This window comes from Pseudopipra pipra, chromosome 1 (genome assembly GCF_036250125.1).
Source record: "Pseudopipra pipra isolate bDixPip1 chromosome 1, bDixPip1.hap1, whole genome shotgun sequence".
NCBI lineage: Eukaryota > Metazoa > Chordata > Aves > Passeriformes > Pipridae > Pseudopipra > Pseudopipra pipra.
In genome coordinates, this window is record NC_087549.1 from 46,373,850 (window position 1) to 46,393,970 (window position 20,121).

Genomic DNA, 20,121 nt, shown 5'->3' on the forward strand with positions numbered 1-20,121 from the left:
CTCAATGACCCTCAGACCCCTTTGGTAGGAAAACTTCTAAATCATACAGATTTTAGTAAATACTAGGAGTAGTTCAGGGAGGGCTGCTTTTGCTTCTGTTGAGGCTATAAGAGGGCTTGCCTAGAGCAGAAAATGTGAAGCAGGTTCAGATATACTCAAAAGACCTGTGCCTGTGAACTACTTGTTGTGGAAAGACTCCTTCAAATATCATCAAGAAAGTGGACGAGCCCCACACTGTGCTAATAGAGCAGTGTTTCTGATTGCTGAAGCAACACTGAAAAGTTTTATACAGCCTAAATGCCTTTAACCTGCCTAGCACACAGATTTTGGCCCTTTTGAGTACATAGTTTCAGTAATACATTAAATCTGAGTGGAAATGGGAACTAATTTTTATGAGAAACTGTTGGGGGGGGGGATCATCTTTGAATACTAAGAATGATAAATGTTTTACAGGGTATTTGAAGTATTTTGGTTCATGGGAACTGTTGTAAAACTGACAATTTCCTGTTCCTACTTAATTTTTTTTTTTCTTGTAGGATAAATACTAAAATATTTGAGAAGAAAAGCTATCAAGTGACAGACTGTTGACAGGTCAGGAACGTCACTGGCCATCCAGCCACTGCAGGTGCTAGCCCTACTTTGTGTCCCACTCATGAACAAAGCTGATGCAGTTCCTGAGGCAGACAACAGCCTCTGGATTCTCCCATGTGGGAACAGCCGTGGCTGAGCTCTGAACCCAATTCTGGGTGCATGTCTCACCTGCCTGATCTTCAAGAAAGGGTTCTGAAGAGCTTTTTGATTCTTTTTGTTGTCAGCTGTTCTAGATAGTTTACTAGATCCCACTGAGTTTAGTTTCTATGACTTCTTTCTCTCCTCCTGTAGTTCTTTCTAAGGAATTATATTTGTAGTCACATTAGGTGGTAGAAGATTAATAATTTACCAGCAATACCTTGTTATTACCACTTTTTACCAAAGTTTATTCACTTCCATGTTTGCAGTAATCCGATGCAAGGCACGTGTTTCTTCAGAGACTGTTTGTCCCTGTGTTATCCTTTCCATAGCTGAACTAAACAGTGATTTTAACTAATGCAATGATATAGCTTTGGTCTGTTAAATGCCATACCCATTGGATGGTGACCTTCTGTGCTGTGACTGTGATACTGCATTGTGCCACATTAAAAAACCTGTTTTTTTTTTTAAAGTACCTGGTTCTCCGAATCCCGTTTCTGCTTTAATTTCTCTGGGGTAACTGCAGTAGAAATACCATTGCCTAATTTCAAAGTGGTCTCCAAAAGAATAGTGAACTGGTTTTATCCAGGGAAATACGCTTTGTGAGCTAAGACTGGAGCAATCTTAGCATCATTGTGCTTAATAACTAAACATTGAGAAGATGAGCATTGTTTCATGAGATGCAATAAATGCAGGTAACTTGAAGAGGAAATGTTGAAAAGGAGCAGTCTGAAATAAGAGAGCAAATGGTTTTATTATAAAGCAGTTTTATTTCTTGGGAGTTTTAGTAAGCAAACTGTGTAAATGGCAGATTGGTTCCAACTCGCGTTTGGAAACTGGTTCCCTTTTCTTATGTTTTATGGAGTTTTTTGCCTTGTAAAATGCCCACAGTCCTCCGACCTGTCTCCCATCCTGGCAGTGGTGTTCGTACTACACATTCTTCTACTGCTTTGTACAGCCAGTGCTATCGCAGCTATGCTGAATGAGGTCCCAGCCTAACTACAATATTAACCCTGCAAATCTGTTCATTTTCTCTTGAGCAGCCCCAGGCAGGGTATACAGGAGAATGTGTCCAATTGAAAAACTATTACAGACTCGGTGGTGCTGCAGTGTGTTAAATTGCAAGAGAGCTGTGTTTTTTCTGCCAGAGAGGATCCTGCTAAGGGAGATGGTGGTGTCTGTCTCATGCAAGTTACAGAATTTGTTTTTCATTTTAGTCTCAGCTTTCGTTTGTGATTTTATCTTTGTTTTTGCCAAACCATTTGTCTGCTTTAAAGCACTGAAATGTGTTCCTCAGACCTGCTGCTTTCCTCCTGCTAATTGTCCAACACATTCTCTCCCCCCCACCCCCAATTTGTATCAGTCCTTGCCTTCTTACTTTCACCTTTCCAGTTGTTGTTTTTAATTTTTTCTTCATTATTTTACTAAATACCGTACTGCAGATCAGTAGCATCTTGGGTGGTGGTTGTACCACATAGCATTTGTAGCAGACATTAGTTTTGCATAGCGTGTGTACCTTATTTTGTCTGGACTTGTCTTCTTTGCGCTGCAGGCACCTCCTCAAGCAATTGTAGTGATTAAGCCTGGTATTTCTGCAGATTTATATTAACTTCTGCTTGTAAAGAAACAGAAGAAACCCAACCCTTCCCCCCCCCCCCCCCCCAAATCTAAACTAGATGTTTTTCTTCATTCCCTTCGTTTTTATCAGTGTTAGACCTTACCTTGCTTTTGTGTATGAGAGAAAATTAGTTAAGTACCTTGTGGTTTATAGATGCCTTTTGTTACATATTACTCGGATTTATTGTGCAACGTTGGCCTGTAAATCATATCAGTCAGACATTTTCCTGGCTCTTGTTGCCTTTATGGTTTGAGTCTTTTAGCAGCCGTGAAAAATGGAGAAATGATGTTTTTGGCGGCGGCGGACTTCGCTAGTCCGAGTGCCGTGTAACTCTCTCTCTCACGGCAGCGCTCCGCTTTGGCGAGGTTTGCTGCCTGGCTCTGAGGAGATGTTTACAGGGAATCCATTTCTTTGTGCAGCTGAAAGACAGTGTTGAAAGAACAAAGAGAGTTTTGTGATGAAGTGTATCTGACTTCTCGCTGCTTTGCTTACCTTTTAAATGTAAAACTTAGTCATTTGCAAGGGCTTTTAGTTCTCAGGGCATCCCTATAAGATTCCACCCCGTACGGGGCTTTCCTTCAGTCGAAAGCGGGGCTGCCTCAAAACCGCTCTCGAATGCATTTCTATTTTAATCCCCAACTTTGCCTGCCGCCTGCCTTCCTGGCTCCAGCTCACCGCCCTGCCCTGCCCCACCCGCCGCGCAGGCGGCCGCTGCTCCGTGCTGGCGGAGCGGCGCTTCCTTTGTGACTAAAAGTTGGTTTCATCAGCAGGAGCATCGGCTCCCGTTCCGCGCTCGGAGCTCGCCGGCCTCGGGAAGCCGCTCAGACCTGCAGCCTATGTGGGGCACGCGGGGGCAGCTGTCGCCATACGTGTAACTTTTAAATGGAAAATGTCTTTCTCAAAGGCTGTCGATGTCCAGTGGTCTGCAGTCCATGAGCAGTTGACTAGTCCAGGTGTTTCTGCTTCTGTTCCCGTGCTATGTGAATTGGGAATTCGAGAGAAGAGTGTGCAGGATGGAGGAGTTGAGGGTTTGTATTTCTGTTCTGGTGGTATGAGAGTGACAGAGGGCTTGGGAAGGAACGGAAAGTCTACCTGGGGTTGTCTTAATTAAGGAGAATATTGTTCTTGGTCTTTTTGTCTGCAGCACTTTCTGGCGGGGTCTTTATCAACTCAAAAATGAGAATGGCGTTTTTCAATGATATGGATTGACTGTCACAAATAGTATTCAGGAGAAACTTGTTTTATTGAATGTGATTTCTATTTTGTGGGGTTTTATGAGTGCATTTTGCCCCACTTATTTAAAATGTAGCAAGTTAAAACTCTTAGAGCTAGATTCATTTTAAAAACTGCCAAGTACTTGTCTGTGCTTTACTGAGATAAAAGTCATAATCTAGGGCTATGAGACAGTGCTATTGATTCAAGACTGTGGGGTTCTGTGAGGTTTTTAAGGAGATCATTAACCCAGGTCTATCTCTTCACAGGACAGTCGGCCCAATATGTCAAGACCTCTGATCACTAGATCCCCTGCATCTCCATTGAACAATCAAGGCATCCCCACTCCAGCACAGCTCACAAAATCCAACGCACCAGTTCACATTGATGTGGGTGGGCACATGTATACCAGCAGCTTGGCCACGCTTACAAAATATCCCGATTCCAGGTAACTTTAAAAAGCTTGTTCTGCATGTCTTTGGCAACTCCTTTTCTTCCATTTCATGCTGGCATGTCCTGGGGTTGTCTCAGAATGATGAATTTAGTTCCTTTTGTTTCAAAATTAAATTAGCTTTCTTTGTTCGTAGGCGGTTAGAGACTGACTTTTCCTTCCCTGCGCCGCTGCGTTTCCAACAAATGGCACTTCTGCAAATCCCTATGTGTATGTACTGAAATAAAGCTGATAGTAAAGAGCACTTACTTTCTACTACCTAGGATTCTGGTTTTATGCCAGGACACCCGTTCTGTGGTTTGTTACATTCAAAAACTGTAGTGATAATGCATTTAAGCCCAAAGGTGGGGGTGTTGGGGTATTTGTTTTGTTTCTTTAGGAGCAGTAACCGCTCTCCTGTACTGTCAACATGTAATCTCTGATGTGTCACTTGAGGTGAAGGCAAGGTTGAATGTAATAAAATATAGCACAGTATTAGCTGAATACTTTTTATGGAATCTTGGGACTTGTCTTACCTCTCACGTACCTTTTGAATGAAGTATTTGTGACTCTGGTAGCTTGCTGGTATTAAGCAGCTAGAAAACTGCTGCACATGTAAGGAAATGGTGTATGTACAGCAAAGAGTGCATCTTTAAGAAAACAGCAGTGCATTGAACAGTGTGTGTGGATATTAGGTGGTGGGGTGTCAGACAAACACTGTAGTGGTGCTGTAATTCTAAGAGTTGGTTATCAGATAGCAGGTGTTGATTCTGTCCACTGTATTAGTCTGTACGTTGCCCTTCACCGCCCAGTCCTGCTCTGGAGGGAAGGCAGTGTTACATTTGTGCTCTTTTCAGCATTTGCGGGGCAGGTTTTGAGTTTCTTGATCCCACAACTCTGACTTGCCTTTGCAAAGGGTACCAAGCATGCTTCATGGGATGTGATTTTGTTCAAAGCCTGGGTTTCACTGGTATTGCTGCGTCTGCAGCATCAGCTCATAGTATTAAGTGGACTGAAGTAGTGCTCCTAGTAGACACTAGGAGCTGAAAGGGATAGAGGAAGAGAACAGTAAATACAGGTATATGGAAGAGAAACAGCTGAGTACATGGTCTTTCTTATGACAACATCCTCAAGGAAGGCCAGGCAGAGGGAAGTAAAAGAGAAGCCATGCCAAAGGCCAGATCTGCCAGGAGAGATTGAAGCAACGTCTGGAAAAACTTGAACTGTTCTTCGAAAACCAAATCTGTCATTTTGGGGAATTTTTTTAGGAACTCCTTGTGTTCAGCTACTAGTAGTTGCGATTACTTAGTGGATTTTTTGGTAATTGGAGCAGTGATGGTGTCTGACAGAGTTGTCTGTGCAGTATGAGAGGCTGCTGCTTCAGTTTTCATGTCAAATTTGCAGAGACAGTATATTACTTCAAGTGAAGAAGCACTAAAATGTCTTTCATAAGTGTGTATGGTGGCAGTGGAATTTAAGCTTAATATATTCTGTGTTCCATTGAGCCATTGTAGCACTTGAAAGTGAAAGCTATGCCTGTAGTATCAAAGCCAGTTTAATAAATTAAACATTTTAAAGCTCTTCAAACATAATTTAAAGAAAAACCAAACTCTGAGTTATAGTCATTCTGTTTCAAGTCGTTCTGACATGTGTTTGTGTTTCAGTTCTGACAGTGTCTTTTGAACCTCTTGATGAGTGAATATTTCCAGTGTAGCTGTTAGAACCTGGAATTCCCAGCCAATTCCAGAACTTGAGAGATTTTTTTTTTTAACATTAGCAGCTTCAAAAGAGCAATTATTAAACTCATTTGAATGTCAAGACAATGGCATGAAGCAATATGCCAGAAATCATGATATAGTTGTTTGGAATTTGTCTGTGAGATTTTACCGTAAAGTTGTTTTCCAGTGGGGGGTTGGGATGAGGGGTGTATATATATGTATTTATTTATATATAATGAGTGCTAGGCAAAAATTGTCCAGTAATATTTGGACATTAATACAAATTGTTTCTTGGAGCCTGACCTGGTCAGTTTATATCTAGAGTCTAACGTTGTTATACAAAGTTAAAACAAGGTTTTGGTCAACTTTGCTTGTATGTTTGTTTTTCTGCCCAATATCACATGTCTGAATGATACCTAAACTAAGTCAACACCTCATAGATATTTTTGGGCTAGTTGAGACCTCCTGAGACTTACTGTCATATGAAGTATTGTCTATGAAAAATAAGGTCTGATTATCTTACCTGAAAGAGCACTGCTCTGGGGATGAGTCAAGGCATAGGTTGCAAGCTCCAGCATCTAACAGGTTGAGACATGAAAGTCATTAGGTTTCTGACTCGTATTACATGTAGTCTAAGGGCCAGAAGCCTAAAGTGAACCTTTCATCTATGGGCCAGGTACCAGAGTCATCTTTCTTTGTGAGATTGAAAGGGTGATATCCAAAACAGCAGCTTTGGAGTCATTATTACTTGCTGGTGTGAAGAAGACCTTTTCTGATAGAGCAGACTCTGCTTTGGAGCAAGTATACTCTTCTTTCTCCTTTGGGCTCAGTAGCAACTCATCTTGTACCTCTCTATTTTCTCCTCCCTGGATAGTAGAGTGGAAATTGGAGACATTACTTTAAAAGAGAGTTCCTTAAATGATATCAGGTGAAGACTTGTAGCTTGCAGGGCTCACTTTCCATAATTTTTCTGTTAGATCCCTCAACCTAGTTTGTGCCTTGAAATGCAAAATGTCTACTGACAGGTAGATATATTTATTCCTCCAAAGAAACCCTGGTGTGACTGTAAAAGTGTCTTGCCGCTGCTGCTGGATCCCTGCCCTTTGCTATGGAATGACCATTGTGGGCTTCTCTCAAATGCTTTTGTGATTGAAGAACCCAGGGAATTGGAGCGTATCTGTGGTTTGGTCAAAGGCTGACACAGTGAAGCCATCCAACAGACAAGCAGCTTATCTTGTTCTGAGTAATCCTAGAATTTTAAATTCTGAACCTGGAGTAATGCTTAAAAAAACCCTCAAAATAATTTAAAAATCCAGTAGCATATCATTTGAAAGAGCCCAGTTATATTCCGGACCAAGGAGGACCTACTGTTTTCGCAAGGAAAATCCCATATGAATACTTTATCTCATCAACAGGCTTCAGGTTCTCCCAAGACAGCAGTGAGACCATGCCTCAGACATTATGTCATGCAGCTGAATAATAAAATTTGCCAGACTTAGGCTTCAAGAAGAGGCAGTTTGAATCAGTATATCTACCAGGAAGACCTAATGTAAGGTCAGTCTGCTGAAATAAAGTTTTCTTTGAATGCCTGAACAGGGGGCAGGTGTCCTTTTATGCAGCTCTCTCCACCAAGATTGTAGACCTTGGTGCATTTACCCATGTACAGATTGTTCCTTCTATTGTGAGTTACTGACTGACGGTTGTTCATATGCCAGTGTGAATGGACCAAACAAATTGTTTGTATTCTATGAGGGATTTTAAAGTTTTGGAATTTGTTCTGGTTTGTTCTGGGTCACGCCTTCCTCTTCTCAACAGTCTTTGGTTTACTTTAAGTTCCCAGATCTTCAGGTTGATATTTGGCAACACACAGAGTTACCTGTTAAAGATTTGTATGCACTATTTTTTTATTATTATTATTACTTGGATTTTGCAAATGAAGGGTTTTTTTTAAAAAAAAAACACTTTATTTTCCACTGCCCAGGAAAAAAAAAATTATTCCAGGGAAGATGGATCCAAGATGAGGGTCTGCTAAAGGAGCCTTTCTCCCCTGAGAGCTGAGGCACATGCATGCCGTCCCGTTGTTCTGTATCATCACCAGAGAGTCTGATGAGAACAGGTTGAGGTGTTAGGATTTATGGTTATGAGCAGAGGAAGCACTGGCCTGTTAGTTCTGATACTTAAACGTGAGCAGCCTACTTTCCTTCCAATGCATTATCATCTTGCAGTATGATTGAACCCTTTGCTTGTAGCTGGCATTCCTACATCTTGCAGCCTTAATGCTGCCTGTGTGGCATCTACCAGAAGTTGTTGTGTATCAGGCTGTGACAGCCTCAACTGACTATCAGAACTAAACGGGAAGATGTTTAACTTTGATCGCATGAGCATCAGCTGTCTGATATCTCTGATATCAGTAATATCAGCAGTGTTGTCTATCTCATGTGTTCAAAGCATTTGAACTTTTAATTAGTTCTGTCCAAGTCATCTGGTACAAATATTTGCATAACGCCATGGCATTGGATTGCCACATCCTATATTCCCATTTAAAACATTGTATATATTTCTTTGTACAACCTTTTGGGATATCTGTTTGTGTTACTACATCTCCCATCTAGAGTTACTCCCTGCATATGAAGATGGATTCTTCTTATACAGTATTTCACAATACTTCCAAATTTCTGCCCAGGGCTATTTTAGGTTTTCGTATGAACCAATCCATTCGTGTCCCAGTTTTCTTACCCAATCTTTACTCTCAGCCCTCAGGGAAATTAAATTTCACATACTTGGATCCAGTTAGGACACTGGCACTTTTTTTATTGATACGGGTTTCTTTTGCATCAAGAGCGCAGAATTATTTAGGAGAATACCCAGACTGTCCTTGGCCTTTTTTGACAGTTTGCAAGCACGACTTATACTTACACACCTACTTCATAGGTTGTGTAGATAAACTTTCAAGGACATGGTATGAATCAGACAGGTTAGCACTGTTTGCCTGTTTTAGAGCTCCAGTTTCTGTTGTCTGTAGACTGTCCCCACTTCCAAAACAAGACACTGACATGGCCCTTAATTCGAACTTCTGCGGATTGCAACATCATGCTGGAGACTTCTGGCTCTGTAGGAGATGTGCTGCTGTAAGGGTGGTCTGCACTTTGTATAGGGCTCCTGTAACAGCTCCTGTAACAGCTCCGTGAAAGCAGCCCTGTCACAACTTTCCTACTCACCTTGGATAGTACCTCTCAAATTACTGTAAGTTATGCTAATGACTTGAAGAAATAACCCCAAAATTTTCTAACTTAATGAACATTTGGGGACATTTTTTAAAGGAAATATTGAGAGAGTGGGTGTTACTACATCTTTATTTCCACTATTCTTATTTGGATTCATCTTCCTGAGAGGTACATCTCTATCTGTGAAGGTATTTGGTGACCTTTCTGAAGTAGCAACATCAAAGTCTGATGAGGTGGTGATACTTAAATCAACGTGATACTGCAGTAGCTAGACTACAGTAGGCTTGCAATTTTTGAGAACAAATATTGTGTTGCAAGTTGTAAAGCAAAAGCTTCCATGAGAGTTTGCAGTATTGCTGTACACCAGCTCTGTCTGCTGTATTAGTATGAATGGTCCAGGTCGCAGCTTTTTAATATTTTGTAACATTCCTGGCAGGAGGGAAATAGGCAGAAGTAGCTGGCAGAGGCTCATTTCAGTCTTCATTACCTATCCTGTCTTACTCATCTAATTATTCACCTTTTGTGTTTCATCATTTGATCACTGCTTGTCTTGTGGCAAGGGAAAGGGAGGGCTTGGGATAGGGAAATACATTGACTCTTGCTGACCTGCTCTGTGACCCAAGATAACTGATTTAGCTTTGAGCTTCAGTTGCTTCCTACCAAGGTTAACACAAAAGCAACTTGTAAAGTGCTTTGGGATGATGACTGAAAATGTAAAAGATTACTATCTCTAAGCATAAATAATTATAGATGCCAGTAACTGAGATAGAAATGGTTTATGATGTTGGTATCATCAGTAACATGTATTAGTAAAAAATGAAATGTTGATTCATGAGGACCAGACTCAATACAGTTAGGCAGTACAGTTTTTTTGTTTGGTGTAACCATGTATAGAGACTTGAGAAGAAAATAGGAACAGAACTGTGAATGATACTATACTTCATGCCTATTTCCAGAAATCAGAGAATTTACACAACTGATACTGTAAAGAGAAATTTTTTGTAACATACATCTGTCAATAAAGAGCTCAGAGGGGTATTTTCTGGTCCTAGCTGAACCAAGATTAATTGTAGCTCTAGGTATATGAAGACAAAGCAGTGAGGGAACTTCAGGTATATATTGACCTAATTTTGCCTCAATTAACGACCACCACAGGTCAGTCATCACTGTCACCTCAGTAGAAGTAAATATTTTCCAAATTGTAGTCTTGTAATATGTCTAACTTGCAAGGTCGGCAAGTTGCTGCTGTTGCTTGTAGCTGGTGACTAGTGAAAGAAATATCACCATCAGATTAGCAGGTCTTCACATCTCCTGGTCAGTAACTGGTGGTGAGTCATCACTGAAAGGGACCACGGAGTTGATGTCTGTCTTCCTGCTCTAAATGCCAGTAAAAGTGGGTTTGTGTATTATTTATTTGGAGGATAAAAAGTAGTGGTTTGTGCTTGTTTGATACTTTTGCACTCAAATGTATAAAATTACAGCAAAATCAAGATAGTGAATTGTTAGGGTATTCTTTGCACTTAAGAAGACCCAGAGAAAGTGGATTTGCAGACTTACATCACAGGGGTTCATACCATACTTATCTATGGCTACCTGGCTATGACAGTGTGTATGGAAATGTTCAGAGGAATACGCGTCTACATTCGGGAGTCTTGGAAAGGTAAAGGCTGCTTCTTATTTCTGAGGCTAGTAATCCTCAGAAATAACAGTCATTTTTCTTGAGGGGAAAGAAGAAAATCCATATCCATATCATCGGTATGTACATTCATTTGCCAGTTGGCTGACGTGAGTCTGTATGGATTGGATCAACATGTAAGTCAGGGAAAGGGTGGGGGAGGTTGTCAATAGCTGTCTCAAAGGTCTGTGTTTTGAGAAAGCCTTTCATTACACAGGCTGCTTGATACCAGCTTGGTGAATGGAAATCTGTGGGTAAGAAACAATTTGTTGCAATGCCTGCACATTTCTAGCCAGTACTGTGGCTTCATGAACTAGACTGAAGGCACCCAAGCAGTTATTTCGCACTCTGCCTGACCAAGAAAATATTTGGGAAGATAAAACAAAATGCTGAGTCTGTGGGTCTATGGGCAAAAGCCGATTAGAAATTGAGGTGGCAGTGAAGTATTCTGCTTATTGGTCATTTCTGGTAGGGCCCGTGTTTAACCATAGTCGTGAGGTTCAGTGGTTTGTTTTGCCTTTTGCTTTACTTACTCCTTGCACTCAGGAATCTCTGTATGTTAGCACAAGGTTCTCACTCTGCTCCCACATAAGCTGTTTGTACTTCATTGGTCTTTCATAAATTGCAATGTAGTTGCTAAGCAAATTGGCATCTAGTACATACGTAATTGCAAGAAAACATTTGGCTTCCAGTTCTACCGTCAACACCCGTCCACCTCTTGGGTGTGTTTGAAGCTTTAGGATATAGATTCCAACTTCTGGCTTACTTCTTTCTGGTAATGATCAACCTCCTGGCTGGGTTTCATGTATACAAGTGTGCTTGCCATTTGGGGATGTATTTGCAAAGGTTGCATACAAAATGGTGAAAACTGCTTAGGACACAGTGGTTATCTGCAGTTATTTTAATGCAAATAAGGCACAAATGCTGTGTTGGCCAGGGGAATGACACCAGTTCCTGTTATGTGAATTTTTCCTCTAACTTAACCAGTCTGCAGTTTATTCAAATGTCATAACCAGACAAGTGTCATCTGGCAAGATTTATTTCTCCTCTTGTCTTCTGTTCTCAATTTTTCTTTCCTCTTAGTCTACAATTCTCAAGATGTCACTGTCTCTTTGAGTCTTGCCTTGCAGTGTCTTTTTTTCTGTCCCTGTTCTGCTCTGAGCATCGGCCCTACTTCTGTCATCTAAATTCCCTCACTGCTTTGTCTTCAGTTCTTTTTCATCTACATTTTTTTATCTCTGTTGAAAAGGGCCAGAGCTCACAAAGGTCATAAGTGATCTTTACCTGACCGAATCAAAGCACATTGCTTGCTTGCTTGTCCTTTTCTCTACACACATGCTTGGTTTTCTGGCTCCTGTTAATGGTGAGCTTTCTTTGAGTAGGTGAGCACCCAGCATATTTTATAGATATCTCAGATGATGCTTTGCCTCTTGGTGACACCAATTGAAAGGATTCTCTGAGACTCACTGATATTGATCTCTTCTTTCACTGAGTCTCTGAATCAGTAGTCAAATAAATTGTTTCTAGCCCTGATGCGTACATTAGCTTGGGTCTGTAGGACTCTTCCAGCACAGTTGTCTCTCCACCTCATCTGGACAATTTTCTAGGCACTTTCAAGGCACTTTCTGCCTGCTTGAGGGAACCAATGGGCTTTTGCAACAGTTTGAAAGCATTTAAGCTCAGCTTGTAGCTGCTACTCATAGACTGCTTTGAAGGGAAATGCCTTTAGAAAAGGAATGGGCTCGCGGTCACTTTCCTACCCAGTCCTTCCACCATGCAGCCCTGTGTGTGTAGACACTTGAGCCAGCTCAGGTGCTCAAAGCAATATAGTACGTCTCTCCACCTGGACTTGTTTATCCTGCTTCCAGCAAACTCAGCTGCGCTGCGTCTGGTACCCAAGGTAATTACTGGAGACCTATCTTTTATGTTTCTACACACTACTGCATTTTGCAGAACAGGCATTTGATGAAGGAGAGCAACACTGGCAATTCAGTTTCTGTGAATCAAAACCTTTCTCTTTGCAAAGGATTAAAAGAGGTAAAAGGGGAGAGTAATACAAAGATGCAAAGGTTTTGCACATAAGATGAGATGGTTGAGCAACACAGTGTTAAATGCAATGGGGCATACTTCAGTAGTTCAACAATTTGCAAAGATAAAGATTAATTCTACCTCCTAGACCCCAATGGGGTTTTCATGGTAAAATGTGACAAGCCTGTCAATCAAATGGTAGACATAATTGTTCTTTAAGTGACCTATTAAAATCCCATTCCTTTTAATTAAAAATTGTGTCTGTGTTCTTGCACAGGCCATATTTGAATGGTAAAAACTCTTTTCATATGAGACACGTTCCAGGTAGAGAGCTGTCACAAGCTGTGTGACACATGTGAAACAGGAGGAGTGATTGAAGTCCCAGTGCAGCAACATTTGGCTTGCCTTTGACTCCCGCTGACACAGAGGGAGATGGAAGGATAAACAGCATCTCCCAGGTCCACACCCAAACCCTTCGCATTCCTTGCCTAACAAATTGCTTGTAGTTGCTTATTGTAGCATAGAAAGTTATAATATACAGCATTTTCCATAAGTGTGTCACTTCAGAGCAAATGATGGATTACGTCCTTCCACACCCCAAAAGTTGTTCTTTGTGCTGTAATTAAAAAATAAATGTTGCAATGTTGAATTGGAAATATTTTGTGCCATACAATGAATTTGTTTTGTTAGGTTGCCTGGATGTAATTGCAACAATGTCAGTGCATTAAACCCGTGTCATGGGGTAATGGTTTCCTGCCACTACGCCAGTGCCAAGGACTGCTTTGCTTAGCAGCTCTATTGCTGTTTATCTCCATCAGCCGTAGTGATTATTTTGTTCCTGCAAAACTTTTTTTCTTATTTTGTTCCCTGTGTGCATACTATAAATCATAGTTCTGTTCGAACGCCAACCACAAATCCCAAACACTAGGAAGTGCTGCCATGCCAGAGAGTGGCTCAGCTGGGAGCTGGTTTTAGGTTCAACCAAACTCGTCAGTGATGCGAGGGGAAGAAGGCGTTCCAAACCATGACAGTCTGCTGGGCCCCTTCTACCCATCTGAAAATTGATCCCTTTTGAACAGTTTAGAGGGCCCTCGGGGTCTTGCAGCTTACATAAAAAATGAAAGCCCTTCCTGTCTTAGAGCAGTGCAAGCAGTCAATACGAAAGAGAAAAATGATCTTTTAAGTGTATTCCATTGAATCCATTATCTCGAGGGCCCGTGCATGATACTTCATCAAAACATCATCGTCTTGGTGATACATGGGGGAGAGGGTGAGGTGGCGTTTGGGGGATTTCAGAGAAAATGCTGCAGTACTCTCAGTGCCACAGGACAGACTAAATATGATACAAGCCAGAAAATGAGAGCTGCAGAAAAACTGATATGTTCCTTCTTATAACATATTGAATTTTGTGTGTTTGAAACAAGGATATCATTCAGGAAAAGTTTTGAATGTTTCTTTTGTAGGTATGTAAGTCCTGTTGGGCATCTCATGCAATAATCGCTTTTCTTCCAATCAGAATACAAATTTTCAGATTTTCTCTTTTCATTACAATGGTAAAGAAAATAAAGGAGGAAATAAATATCGGTGTTTGTACCATCAATACACTCTACCCTTGTTGTGGGAGGTAGTGACAGGGTTGAACTGCTCTATCATGAGCTGAATTGGTGTTGAATTTCTAGTTCATGTGAGCAAGTGTCAGAATTATTAGGTTTAAAATGCTTTTTAAATCTTTTGTATGCCTGTACTAATGATTCATATGTTTTTCTTGGACTAGCATGAAAGGAAAATAATTGATTTCTCTTGTTCTGAGTTTGCAGTATTTATTTAATGGCACAGTGGAGTGTTCTACCAGATTATGGAGTTAGTAGCTGATCTTTTGCTGTTGGTGTTTCCTTACTGAAAATAGTAAGGATGTTGCTCCATGTAGATGATAGGCAGTAAAACAGAAGTAGATGGATTTGTTTTCATTAACTAGTATCATCAGTAATTCAGAAGGGCTATTGAAAAAAATGCATTTTTGGAAGAGAAAGGGAACAACGAAGAAGTAGTATTTCTGAATGTAACTGAGCTGTCAAACACACATCCTTTGGGGTGTCCTCCATTTCCTTTGGTGAAAGCCTTGCTTAAATAAACTGAGTAGTAGGCAGTGGGTGTGTGCCTTTGCACAACAACATACACCCAGGTGCTTTGTTGGCCAGAGTGATCCTAAAGGCACAGTGCTGTCAACATTCCTAATTGGTTATTACCCAATAACACACACCCTCCAGTGTCTTGGGACTACAAAACACTTTTTAACTAGCCTTCCTACATGAATAATGAAGCACTTCAAATATTCATCCAATTATAGTCAGCCTCTCTCTTGGCTAAGGATTGCCAAATGCAATTGGACATACTTCTGACATAGAATTTCAGGCTATATCTATGTTGGAAGGGTTTAGTCATAATTCTTGACTTCTGGGGAGAGATTAGATAACACCATGATGGTAATTTCTCCAGCCTCAAAAGCTATTGTTTATTCACTTTTGCTAGGAAATTCTAGTTTACTAGCAGTATAATGTGGGAGTTTTAAGAATTTTTTTTTTATCTACTTGGAGCTTGTCACGTGAAACTGTTCATGTTCTGTTTGAAACAATGAGATGGTTTGCTTTTTTCCCAAGTGCTGTGGCTACAGCTGCATAGGACTGAAGTTGTCATCAAGCATATGAAAAGCAGACATCTATCACATGTACTTTTCAAACATGTAGACTGTATTTATGTTCCCCTTATATTTTTTCTGAATATTTTGCTGCCCATCATGATTGGCTCCTGATATGCCAGTCACTGACTTTTAGATATGCTTTTCTCATGTCTTGCTAATGTCCTCAAAAACAATGTCCTTATCCTTTGCAGAGTATTATGATTTAATTTTACTTTACTAGCTTCTCCTGTGAATAAGCTCCTCTGAATATTAATCTTCCCCCCGGCCTTTCAAAACCTGACAGAAGTGGTGTGCCATACCCCTGCTTACACCAGCTTCCAGCTCCACTGCAGTAACACTGTAGGGAGTCACACTGGCTGCATCATGCTGCCACAGAGAAAAGCTCTGTGACAGTATGCAACTTTGTGGTGCGAAGGAGATGCACGAGTACGGAAGTCATGGCAAATGTTAATCTAGGAAGATCTAAGTTGATGGAACGGTGGCAGGAAGGATACCTTCCTGCTTTTCTTATTTCCCCCTTGGAAGACCTTATGGGAAAGGGAAATGACAAAAAGTGCTGCTTTTCTGTAGCTAAAGCACAGTTGGAGGCTCCACTTTTCATCAGGCATTCTCATTTTCCCAGTTTCTAATATTGCTGTCTCATAAAGCTGGGCCTTGGGCCATGCCTCTCATACCGGCCTTCTCTTGCTTAGTAGCTAACCCTGATAAACTCATCAGCAGAGCTACAATTGCACTTTCTTGCTTTTACTTTGGATTAATGGTGTAGCTCTCTGAAACTGAATGGATGCTGCTCTCTAGACCACAGAGGTCTGGTTGCAGGTGAGCGTTTAATTCCCCTCTTGGGAAGTAGAAATAAAAGCCCTAATCAGGAATGTTTCATGCATCTCTCTGGGTAGGCTCAACAAAAGAAAGGATGAAAAAGATGCTATTGAAAGTCGCTGCTGTCTGGTTTGAAAATAGAAACAGTTGATATGGGTGTGACTTTCAATTGTGCTTAGCTTCCATGTGGGTCAGTTTATTATTTCCTATTAAAATGTGAAGTAGTTAAATCAGAGGTGTAAGCCCTTCTTCCTTCTCTTTATTAATGAAATCCTGGAAATACGATAAACATGAAGGGCCCTGGGAGTGATGAACAACATAAAACAGGTTTGGTACCATGTAAAAACTGTAAAGCTGATAGTGCAGTTCCTATTCGAAGAAGAAGAATTAGTCATGTTGTTCTGCAGACCTGACCCTGATCCTGCAGAAACTCTGCTGGGCTGTGCCTGGCTGATTCACATTGGGATAGCTCGTCTGTGGCTCCTCTGGGAGTATTTCTTCCAAGAGCCCTTTCTGTTGCTAGGAAGGACCACAGAAAAGGCTCTGTCTCTTGACCTTGCATGCCAGAATATTTTTCTTTGCAGTGTGCTTCCACTGGGAAAGGTGTGTGGTGATGAAAGCTTTATCAGCTGGAAATTGCAGAAGCAGAACAAAATAGATGGGGTGAAGTCCCAAAAAACCCAGTGAAATCTAGTTCTGATAAAGGTCAAGTTTGTTGTAGTACATTCTGACTAAATGTACATCTGAAAAGAAGGCACATCCATCATAACAGAGACTTTATTTTCCTCATTGCTGTCCTGATATTATTCTGCCAAAGTAACAGAACACGTGGGGGTGGTAGGGCGGGTAATGTGGGGGGAGCCAATGCCCCTGGTCAGAAGTGACTCCACGTGGTTCAACCAGCAGGAATGTGTTCCTGTCAGCTTTCCCTGCTTCAGAGTTGAGGTGAAACTCCTTCTTTGTCTTGCCTGAGTACCTAGTTATAGTTAATAATAAGCCAGTGATGTACTCCCAAAATTAGATGTGGAATTTAATTTTGCCTGTGTTTACAAACTGAGTAGCAAACATGCCTTGTCTGACTTTGATCCTGCAAAGTAGCCTGAGCTGCTGTCCACAGTCATGTGCTGGCTGTTTCTGTGCTCCTCAGTATTGTTTAGCAGAGGACTTGCCTTGAAGATCAACCAACCCTTGAAGCACAGTGGAGAAATACCCCTTCCTTTTGTCATCTGTTGTGAGGCTCAAGTCTTCGTAAATGCTTCTCACCAATCCCTGCAAAGCTGTCTCTGAGTGCCTTCGTGTTACCAGTGTGAATATGGCAGATTCGTTCTTTACAGCAGTGTAAATCCCCAGGGTGTATCTCTTCCAGAGGTCTTTTAACATCAAAGCAATGTAGATAGTGGCTGATGGCAATTAAAGGCAGCAGAGATGGCTGTCCACTGCAGCTGGAGCTCTGGGTGGGTTGCAGGATGCAAGGATGGAGTGGGGCTTATGGGTGCAGCTGATGAGCAGTAGAGCTTTGGGGCAAGCATCTGATCTCAGGGGCAGCTGCAAGCAAATACCTGTTGTCTTTCTGCTTTTGTTGACTGCACTGCTGCAGTATCAATGGTAATATCACAGAGCCCAGTCTGACCTCGGGTGCCTTCTCCCTCCTGATAAAACCCGTCATGAAGCTGGTGCTCAGCAGGTGCCTTCTGCTCCACAGCCGAGCGACTCAGGTCCATTTTGTCTCCTGTGATTATTTTTTTGGTAGTCATCTTGTGGTTTCACTCAAGGAAAAAAAGCTGTGCAAAAGTGAGTGGCCAAGGACTGCACCATAGGTTTCCATCACAGGACTGCAAGCTTAATTCAAATAAGTGTAGACTTTTGTGCATGAGGTGGTTAGCAATATACGATTTGGTGGTCTGACTTCCTAGTCAGTGTTGGTTGTTTTAAGACATTGTCTTTCTCCAGACTTCTTCCCTTCATTGTGCTAATTGGCTTCTGCCTGCCTCTAAAAAAGTAGGTTTTTAGGAAGGTAGTGGAAAATAATCAAAATCATACTATAGCCCCAAACTGTTTGTTGTAACACTAGTAGCTTCTGGAGAGATGGGGCTTTGATGAAACAGTGCAGCTCTTGATTACCCTAAACTATTTTCAGTCTTCTGCACCTTTCGATAATGTGGTTCTGTAGATCTCCTGCGAAGATAGTGGAAAACAATTTATATCTATGCCTTGGGGTGATGAAAGGAAAAAAAAAAACCCAACCCAGAAATCTACCAATACACCTGGATTTCTGCTAAATTAAAATTTTATTATGTTCATGTATAGAGCAAAAAGCATTAGTATTAAATAGCTACACAAGTGGAGGGGATAGTGCAAGGTGGTTGTAATATGGGGATTTTTCAGCAAACACAGAGAGGAGGAGGACTTCTTGAAACAGTTTTCTGTCCCTGAAAATGCCTGTATTGGAACTTGCATTGTTCTAAAAAGATATAGGTTTGAAATTCAGTGTTGTTAGCTCTTTTTTCTTCTTGTTGTTAAGGGAGTCCTAGCCTTTTGGCATTCACACCCACTTGGGTGGTTGATCAGGGTTTTTTTCAGTATTAGTGCAAGCTGCAACTCAATCTATTGATATGAAAATTGTGCAGTGTTACCAGTGTCTGTGGAAAAGGGCAGATGCAGTTGAAAAAACTCCTTTTTTCCTCTTCTTTTAATCCAGGGGTAGTTAAATTTTGCGCTTTTTAGAGAAAAGCTTCACAATTAAGTGAATTAAAAAATGAAAACCTACAAACTCAAGCAGTAGTAGGCTGCTTCATCATCAGCATCTTTCTGCTAGTTTAAAAGAAGTGCTCAGCTTGGTAGGCATCTTGTTGTTTATTAGCAGCCTGGAATTGCCACAGGGAAATTCTGACTGTTGGGTTGTGCTGGTTTCTACCAGAAAGATCACAGCAGATGTAATATATATATATATATATCCTAAGTATTGTAAATCCTCCAGACTGATGGAGTTATGCTTATTTGACTGTTTCTCCACAGATCATTTCCCGCTTGTTTGCCTGCTCTCAGAATTTATTAGTTGCTATGTGACAGAGCTGTTGTAATCTTTCAGCCGTGTGATCAGTGGCGTACAAGGTGTATGTGGAATGAGATCCAGTCCTGTGTGGGTGGGCTACCCTCCGTGGGAGTCTGTGTCTGTCCGTAGGCTGTAGCTCGGTCCTAGAGTCAGCTCACTTCAACACCCTGCTGAAATACTCGAGGCTGACTGCCTGCATTTAGGAAATGGGGATCCTAACACACTTGCGGTATAATATGACTTTGGATGACGCTCTCCTGTAGTGAAGCTGCAGCTCAGGAAGAAGCTAAGAGCAGTCATCTCCTCTATGTGAGGGTAACCTGAGTTGCAGGGTAAATTAGTGCTTAAATTAAAAATGTTACAGGTTCCTGCACAATTTAGGAGCACTACAAACTATTGCCCTGAATTTAATATCATATAAATTTGTGATTTTTTATTCGACAGAGCCTGATTTTTTTATAATTGAAATTAATATCTAGGAAGAATAGTGTTAGATTTTGTTTAATATATGAATTTTGGGACAGTTAGTTTCTGGTCACTTTGTGAGTGAGATATGCTTACCTTGACATGGGCAGCTACTGCCTGTGCACAGTTCCTGACTGGATTCATGTGGCTGCTCCAACAGAGCACAAGCCTGCAGTAGTGTCCCTGTGCCATCCCCGCAGCCCTTTGGGATGCCCTAGAGTATCTCAAGTGGCAACAGGCAGCTGAATCACATCCTGGATGTTGTGTATTAAAGGCACCATGATGTAACATTTACTTTTGTCATGTGGTATTATTGAGGATTTCACTGTTTTCACATATGTGGATTAATTATTCCTTGTGTCATTAGTTCATGGGGCTATATTGCTTCTGTGCTGTATGTCAGTTCTCTTCCTTTCTCTTCTCTCTACCTCCTCCACAGAATTGCATCTGACC

The 20,121-nt window shown here is 41.2% G+C and overlaps 1 protein-coding gene across 8 annotated transcripts in view; it reads left to right on the top strand.

Moving 5' to 3' along the window:
• Positions 1-20,121, top strand: part of KCTD1 (potassium channel tetramerization domain containing 1) — a 101,250-nt gene that overhangs the window by 62,799 nt on the left and 18,330 nt on the right. For 7 of the 8 annotated variants that reach the window (XM_064654720.1, XM_064654693.1, XM_064654671.1 and 4 more), the window contains one exon: positions 3,829-4,007. In XM_064654720.1, coding sequence (XP_064510790.1) covers positions 3,844-4,007 — 164 coding nt within the window. In that variant the 5' untranslated portion in view covers positions 3,829-3,843. Of the gene's footprint in view, positions 1-3,087; positions 3,376-3,828; positions 4,008-20,121 lie in introns of those variants that run through there. The other variant, XM_064654687.1, reaches the window with a different exon arrangement.